Source organism: Epinephelus fuscoguttatus, linkage group LG12 (genome assembly GCF_011397635.1).
Source record: "Epinephelus fuscoguttatus linkage group LG12, E.fuscoguttatus.final_Chr_v1".
Lineage (NCBI taxonomy): Eukaryota > Metazoa > Chordata > Actinopteri > Perciformes > Serranidae > Epinephelus > Epinephelus fuscoguttatus.
Window position 1 is genome coordinate 1,244,439 of NC_064763.1, and position 8,566 is coordinate 1,253,004.

The 8,566-nt window shown below is 42.8% G+C and overlaps 1 protein-coding gene across 1 annotated transcript; it reads left to right on the forward strand.

Moving 5' to 3' along the window:
• The first annotated feature begins 2,460 nt into the window (after window positions 1-2,460).
• On the forward strand, window positions 2,461-7,607 carry LOC125897969 (uncharacterized). Its single transcript, XM_049591531.1, has 10 exons — window positions 2,461-4,314; window positions 4,471-4,711; window positions 4,811-5,090; window positions 5,199-5,453; window positions 5,617-5,803; window positions 5,898-6,140; window positions 6,260-6,431; window positions 6,618-6,766; window positions 6,878-7,122; window positions 7,297-7,607. Exons 1-9 carry the CDS (start codon window positions 4,170-4,172, stop codon window positions 7,057-7,059), a joined length of 1,854 nt encoding a protein of 617 aa, XP_049447488.1. The 5' UTR covers window positions 2,461-4,169; the 3' UTR covers window positions 7,060-7,122; window positions 7,297-7,607.
• The last annotated feature ends 959 nt before the right edge of the window (window positions 7,608-8,566 follow it).

Sequence of the window (8,566 nt, forward strand, 5' to 3'; positions counted from 1 at the left end):
CGCCCTGGCTGGGGGCTTCGACCGAGTCCTGGAGTTCTTGCAGTATATAGCGGTGCAGAGGGTCAAGGATCCGGGTCGGTGGCTGAGTTGATGGCAGGGGTTGGGCATAGAGCATCGATAACGTCATCGGAGTGGGGTGTCCACGGGCTTTTTCGTTTTTGCCTCTCCCCCCAGCACTTAATTATATACATAAGCCATGCAAGCCATGCAAGCCATGCAAGCGGGTTAATTGTTAGTACTGGTCTGGTGACAACAAGGGTGTTGGGGCTAGCGGCTCGTGACATCCTCCGCTCTACACAATCTCCTTATACTCTCCTTCCACCTGCCTATATTTCTGCTGATATAGGACAGCTTCTACAGCCACATCTCCCAGCATTATGTCATATTGATTTCCGACATATCATCCTATAATTTGGTCTTGGTTTTCAGGAACCTTTCCCTGTGAGCCACTTACAGTACAGGCCAAAAGTTTGGACACACCTTCTCATTCAATGCGTTTTCTTTATTTTCATGACTATTTACATTGTAGATTCTCACTGAAGGCATCAAAACTATGAATGAACACATGTGGAGTTATGTACTTAACAAAAAAAGGTGAAATAACTGAAAACATGTTTTATATTCTAGTTTCTTCAAAATAGCCACCCTTTGCTCTGATTACTGCTTTGCACACTCTTGGCATTCTCTCCATGAGCTTCAAGAGGTAGTCACCTGAAATGGTTTTCCAACAGTCTTGAAGGAGTTCCCAGAGGTGTTTAGCACTTGTTGGCCCCTTTGCCTTCACTCTGCGGTCCAGCTCACCCCAAACCATCTCGATTGGGTTCAGGTCCGGTGACTGTGGAGGCCAGGTCATCTGCCGCAGCACTCCATGACTCTCTTTCTTGGTCAAATAGCCCTTACACAGCCTGGAGGTGTGTTTGGGGTCATTGTCCTGTTGAAAAATAAATGATCGTCCAACTAAACGCAAACCGGATGGGATGGCATGTCGCTGCAGGATGCTGTGGTAGCCATCCTGGTTCAGTGTGTTCAATTTTGAATAAATCCCCAACAGTGTCACCAGCAAAACACCCCCACACCATCACACCTCCTCCTCCATGCTTCACAGTGGGAACCAGGCATGTGGAATCCATCCGTTCACCTTTTCTGCGTCTCACAAAGACACGGCGGTTGGAACCAAAGATCTCAAATTTGGACTCATCAGACCAAAGCACAGATTTCCACTGGTCTAATGTCCATTCCTTGTGTTTCTTGGCCCAAACAAATCTCTTCTGCTTGTTGCCTCTCCTTAGCAGTGGTTTCCTAGCAGCTATTTGACCATGAAGGCCTGATTCGCGCAGTCTCCTCTTAACAGTTGTTCTAGAGATGGGTCTGCTGCTAGAACTCTGTGTGGCATTCATCTGGTCTCTGATCTGAGCTGCTGTTAACTTGCGATTTCTGAGGCTGGTGACTCGGATGAAATTATCCTCAGAAGCAGAGGTGACTCTTGGCCTTCCTTTCCTGGGTCGGTCCTCATGTGTGCCAGTTTCGTTGTAGCGCTTGATGGTTTTTGCGACTCCACTTAGGGACACATTTAAAGCCTCTGGAAACCCAAATCCACAATAGCCTTCTAACTATGTAATTTAGGGTCTTATGTACATAATATTAAACATGTAAAACAATTAGAAATCAGTTTCCATCCATATTCAAAATATCTGTCTTTTAAGTTTTTGTACATTCTTGAAATTGGGTTTGATTGGGCAGTGGTTATCTCTCAGATTTATTACGCAATAAATTCCAAACCAATCATAAATCATCTGTCAGTTGTCTCATCCCGCCCCCCAGTGGCAGCGCAACAAAACCTTTCTGCTCCAGCTAAATCTGCCTCTTTGAGTCTGAGCCAACTCGTCTCTACATAGCCTTTTGCGATTAGCTACCCAACTAACTTTATATAGCGTATCTGTCTATCTATCTATCTATCTATCTATCTATCTATCTATCTAGCCATCTAGCTATCTAACGTTAGCTAGCTATCTAGCTAGCTATCGTTAGCGATCTAGCTAGCTAACGTTATCTATCTTTCCATCTATCTAGCTATCCATCTATCTATCCATCGATCTATCTATTGATCCATCATGCCCGTTTGTACCGTCCCCGGATGCACACCCTCTGCTGAGGACAGGTCATTTTTTTATTTTCCAACCGAGGAGGAGTTAGGGGGAAACTGGACCGCGTTTTTAGTGAGCCGTGGTGGAGTCGTCCAACAAAACTCCCGCATATGCAGCGCTCATTTTACCCAAGACCGGTTCGATAATTTCACCCAGAAAGCTATGGGTTTTGTAAAAAGGCTGCGTCTGGCACCTGGAGCTGTACCCTCTCTCCCACCACAGACATCACATGCGGCGAACATGGAGACTGATAAGGTAAGTCTCTAAGTACACTGTTATACTGACAACATGGTTAAGCATCTTGCCTATCTTGTCTGTACACAATAACACAAGGACTTGTTATTCTGATGACACTGACATGGTCATTTTAGAGGGCTGCATTGGGACAAATATTGCGGGAGCGGGTGGGAACGGGCGGCTAAAAAAAAAACCCACTGCGGGATCTTGAGCGTTTCCATTCTATATTTATTCATAAATGGACAAATATACTCTGAACCAGCTTTCATACCAATTTGCCGCTTGCTCCACCTGTCTGTCTGTCTGTCTGTCTGTCTGTCATAAGACAAACACGAAAGAAGACGTGCAGTTTATTGTGTTTCACCGGTGACGAGCTGTCATTACGGGCGACTATTACGCACGTCTGCGCGCTCTTTATAACTCACTGTGAACCTATGTTGCATAATAAAGATTTGCCCCCTCGTAATTTTTAACCGCCCCCTCAGTAACTTCATCCTGGCGCCAGGCTTGCCTTAACCTCAATCACTGCGTGATTATATAAAGGTAGGAAAATAAATAAATACAGAGGAGGAGAATAGAATATGAAACAGCCTTTATTTCATTAAAAACTAAATGAAAACAACGAAATAGGAGCGCTATTCCTGACCAGTGCGTCAAAAGACGTGCAGGCCAGGGAAACGAAACAAACAACCCCATGAATCTCTTTATTAATAGCCTGTAAAATGACGTGTTTTCTCCTGCGGGATGGGAGAAGACACAAAATCATCGATCTCCATTATTGTGCGGGCATAAATTCTCAGAGTTTTGCGGGAGTGGGCGGGAGTGGACATACACATTGCGGGTGCGGCGGGAGTGTAACGCACGTTGCGGTGGCGGGCGGTAATGGCCAGAAATTCAGCGGGAGCGGGCAGGAGCGGGATGAAGAAAACAGTCCCGCGCAGGGCTCTAGTTGACATCACTTTTGAGAGATAAACTAATGATTTGGAGCAAGTTACAGGCTTTTGCAGGTAATCAATTTTGTGGTACTGTTTGTGCAAATTGTTGTTAGAAATGCACTTAGTGTTTTGCAGATGTTTTGCAAAAGGATGATTTGAGAAATGTACCAAAGCTACTGATGAAAACTGTAAGATCACAGACGTCCTCCACAATTATTACAAATTGCATTAACATTTAGCCCCGGTGATTTGTACTTGATAACAATATTTCAAAATAACGTTACACATATAGTAGGTCTTTGTAAAGACGCGCTCTGTCAATGTTGGTGTATGGTGCTAAACAAAAACTTCATGTAGTTGCATCAAAAATACCCAGAGGTAAGGAGGTAGCACACGCAGATCTTCAGACAAAGTTGCCATTTCACGTCTTTTTGCTGTCATTTTCATGTTGTTTTAAAGATGTATGTGAGACCTTAGAAAGTTAATCATGTGACTCTGAGTAATCAGTGACACTAATCGGACACACCTGCCAACTCCAATTTGCATGACATGACCTCCACTTTCTTTCATGCTCTTATGAAGGCCACTAGGCCAAAACGTTAGCATGTTTATTTGACATGGCCGAAATAAATTGGTGAAATGGAGATTTGTTAACTTTCTGTGTGTGCTACCTCTTTACCTCTGGGTATTTTTGATGTAACTTTACACATATGTCAGCTGAAATTAACTTTGCAGGTAGTCTGTGTTAACTATGATAACGTCAAGCATGTTGTGTATACTGAAGTTAGCCTAATTTCAGAATTATCTTCCACCTGCACAGATTGCCTGTGTGGCCGTACCATCCCGCACCAAAATGAGTGTTGGCTGCCAGTATGAGGTTCAGCCTGAACCTTGTATCACTAGCCGGGAGATTGGATGCCAGACTGATATAGCCCGGCGAAGCAAGTCTGTGAGCACACAGCTGTCCAAAGGAACCTTGGAGAAAAAAAGGAGCCATGGTATGAAGCTACTCGTGCTTATGTTTTCAGATTGCATAAACTGCCTATGAATGGAGTTCTCCTCATGTTAAATTATAATGTGTTTTATTCCATTCATTTAGAAAATAAGGCCATTTTGTTTGAAAATGAGGCTTTTTTTATTCATTATTTGTGCAGCCTGCCAAGCAAAGGTCTCGGTGTCAACCATCGGTGTGGGTACTGACACCATCAGGGCTGTGCCACGCTTCACCTCAATACCACAGAAAGTGGCCGGGCAGTGTGACTCTCCACCTCGCAAGCGACCACGGCTGGAATTATCTGATCTGCCATCCTTTCTGGAGTCTGAGGATACAACATTCATGGACCCAGATGATTCCACATATCTTCAAAGCATAGATGATGATTCTACAACCGAGAAGTAAGTCATGTATATGTTGTCTGTGTTATGTGACTGCATGTTTACCTGTTATGAACATGTCATGAAATGTTATATCTTGTCTTTTTCTACCATCAACAGACCACCTGTCAAATCAATCCAAGACATGGCCAAGTATATCGTGTACGAAGACTGCCTGCTGGATTTGTTCAACATCTGTCCTGTATGTTCAAGATCCTGTGTGGTTAAAACATACACCAGAGGCACTCTCCTGTCTGTGGACCAGCAATGCACCCACCAGACCTGCATGTACACCAGGAAGTGGGACAGCCAACCACTTATTGGCAGCTCCCCTGCAGGGAATATCCATCTCTCTGCTGCTGTTTATTTCACAGGAACCTCTATGGTTCAGATGAATAAGGTATGACAGAAATTCTAAGTTTCAGTCAGAAGAATATAAATTTGTGTGACAGCTGACATTTCAACACTGTCTACAGTTATTGACCAATATCAATAATGTGTTTACCAGGTTCTCTCAGCTCTGCGTGTAAAGACACTGTCGAGAACAACATTCAATAAGCATGTGAAGTCCTATATTCAACCTGCCATCATCCACAAATGGAAAATGGATCAGCAAAGCCTTCTTCTGGACCTAAAGCAGAAGGAGCACGTTTGGCTGGGAGGGGACATGAGAGCTGACAGCCCTGGACACTCTGCTAAGTTTGGCGCTTATTCAATCATGGACCTTGCCACGAACAGAGTTGTTGATATTCAGCTTATTCAGGTAACTTTTTATATTGAATATAACACTGAAATTGACACTGAATTTAAATGGGACAACATTTTGAATTATATTTTAATATCTTATATTACAATGGTGATCCTATGTAATTATGTTATCATATCCTTTAACATCTGCAGCTAACTTTTTCTCCTGTAATCAATAGAGCAATGAGGTGGGTGGCAGTGTGTGGATGGAGAAGGAGGGCCTGATTCGCAGTCTGGCATTCCTGGATGAATCTGGTGTGAAGGCGGCTTCTCTTGTGACTGACCGACACCCACAAGTTCAGAAGTACCTTAGGGAGCAGAGACCAGACATCATGCACTATTATGACGTATGGCATGTTGCAAAAGGTATCATAATCAATAAAGAATTGTTATTGATAGGTTTATATTTATCATAGTTTACATAATTTATTTTTACATGTATCATGAATGCATCCCACAGGCATTAACAAAAAAGTGGAGGGAGTCGCGAAGGAGAATGGATGTGAGAAAGTAAAGAAATGGCAGGCAAGCATCAAGAACCACCTTTACTGGTCAGCTGCAAACTCCTCAAGTGGGGGAGAGACTGTGGCCAAGTGGACCTCCCTGATGAACCACATCCAAAATATCCACGTGCATGAAGATCCCCTGTTCCCTGCCTGCCTGCATGGACCTACCACAAGCACCTCAAAGTGGCTAAAGCCGGGTATGCACTGAATGACAATTCATTTCAGAAATTAAGTATTTAGCACATGCTTATATTTTATGTGTTTCTATGCATGTTTTCAATATTTCTCTTGTTTTCATGTCTTTACAAAAATCTAGCCACCAAACCATACTACAGGCTAGAAAAAGTGCTGGAGAACAAGCGTCTTCTCAAAGACATCTCCAAGCTCAGCCCACTGCACCAGACATCTAACCTGGAGGTGTTCCACAGTGTCATCCTGAAGTTTGCACCCAAGAATGTGGCCTTTTCATACCATGGGATGTTGTGCAGGTAGATGTAAATATACAAATGTTGTAATGTCCACTAAACCGGTGGTTCCTAATCCTAGTCTTGGGGACCCACTGTCCTGTGCGTTTTAAATGTGTTCCTCTTCCAACACACCTAATTGGACATCGACAAGGGTTGGGAGCTACTGCACTGCTGTGTGAGCTACTCAAGAAAATGCCTTCATTTCAGGCTTTACCTGACTGCATTTCATTTTAATGAAAATGCTGGCCGCTGCCAGGCGAGGACTGCTCAAGGAGACCTTAGATACAGAGTCTGCTTTCCCAAGGCCAAGAAGGGTGCACCCTCCGTTGAGCAAGTGAAAACGCCACAAACTTGTCGTGAGTAGAAAATGTTTATTAATAAATGTTTATTAACAATCAAATAATAATAACTAATAATAATAACAAATAACTGTAATGAACATTTTACAAAAACATCATTTTATTTAGGCTATGTTGATGAACTCCTGAACCTCCTGTTCAACAAAGTGCTCCATGACCCTGCTCCCTTCGTGGAACAACTAAAGGCAGTGTCAGTCCCACAGCCCCTGTGCAGCCAGTACGAGAGGCCGGAGAAGGGAGAAGTTATCGCTAACTATGTCTCCCGCTTCAGTCGTCCAGGGATGGCCTGAAACCCACATATTCATCCTCCTCATCTGGGTACTCGCGGTGGATTCTGAGCACCACACAGGAAGGTATGACCACCCTATTCCGTCTTCCTAAATAGCCCCAGCACCAGCTCACAAACTGCCTGTAGGCCAGGTAGCGGGCTCGCCTGTAATAAACAAGTATAAATCTTGTATCAGAAAACATAAAACATATTGTAACCCACCTCCTCTCCCTCCCTCCTTCTCTGTTTTGTCTCATAGTCTGACATCACCTAGGCTGCTGGAGGATGGACCACTACTCATCTGCCCTGGCTGCTTCGCTGCTTAGTTGATATAACATTTATTTATCATTTTGCCAGATGGCAGCCAGATGAACAAGCTCTTGCTACCGCCAGCAATACAAACATTCAAATACTGCCATCTACTGGCCAAATTGATTAAGCTGTAAACTGTAGAGCAGCTGCAGACTGCACAGAACACAGCGGTCAGGCTTTTAACCAGAAAAAACACATCATCCCGATTTTAGCCTCTTTACACAGGCTTCTATCTGTTGCAGACTCTCAGCTGAAGACTAAGGGAGACAAAGCTGATTCTAGTTTTTATTGTTTTCTATTAATTTTTTATGTTTCTCAAAAAGTTGAAATCAGAAGAACAGTTTTCCGGGCCTGGACATTGTTTGGAATTAACAGAACATTTTGAATTGAAGTTTTGAATACATTGTTTTGGGGCTATTGTTTCTTGTCCTCCTCTCCTCCCCTACTAATACAACTTAAATGAAGTAATTGGAATGGGATAAAATATTATGGAAACAATATGGAAAAGTTTTGAAAATTCGCTGGTAAAAATGTGTGGGAACTCTGTTTAATGCTGTGTGTGTAGTTGTGCACACATGATAAAAGCAGTATTTGCATTTTTTTTAAATAAGGAGTTATGAACAAGGTGAATGCAATATCAATTCCTGTATTATATTATGTCAGACATTGAATTATCCAATACTTACGCTGCTCTCTCTCTATCGGGTGGGGGTCCATAATTTGCCCTATACATATTTAGGGCATTTTGTAGGGTGTAGGGGTTGAGGCACACAGGTTCGAGCCCTGGATGAAGGGTCATACATCTTGGAGGCTCTGGAAGCTCCTCACACCTATTCCTGACCTTTATTGTTTTGGTATGAACAAAAAAACCAAATGCTTAAGTGTAAAACATTTCAGCTTTTGGTTTTGTGTACATTAATGTTCACCAGTCAGACACTTGCCTTCCACAAACTAGAATTCAGGTGGATTTATTGCACCTTGCAGGATTACTCAGTTTTCCAGTGAAATTCTGAAATATCACAACTTTTTCTGAACAACAGAAATGATCAATATTCATGAAACTAATTCAAGTCAAGTTTATAATACATTTTATTTAGTTTAGTTTTACAAATTCAGATTCAAACTACTGCATAGCCAAATCATTCCTTTTCTCTTGAGGCCCAAAACTGTTAGTGGTTTCAGTAATTAACTACACCAAAAATAGCAACAAAAAAGTT

What these genes read in the sequence shown, in the direction of transcription:
- LOC125897969 (XM_049591531.1), top strand. Translation starts at nt 4,170, where the DNA reads ATGAGTGTTGGCTGCCAGTATGAGGTTCAGCCTGAACCTTGTATCACT. An exon ending in CTATGGTTCAGATGAATAAG is followed by an intron (nt 5,091 to 5,198) that starts GTATGACAGAAA and finishes TGTGTTTACCAG; the next exon opens with GTTCTCTCAGCTCTGCGTGT. An exon ending in CTCAAAGTGGCTAAAGCCGG is followed by an intron (nt 6,141 to 6,259) that starts GTATGCACTGAA and finishes ACAAAAATCTAG; the next exon opens with CCACCAAACCATACTACAGG.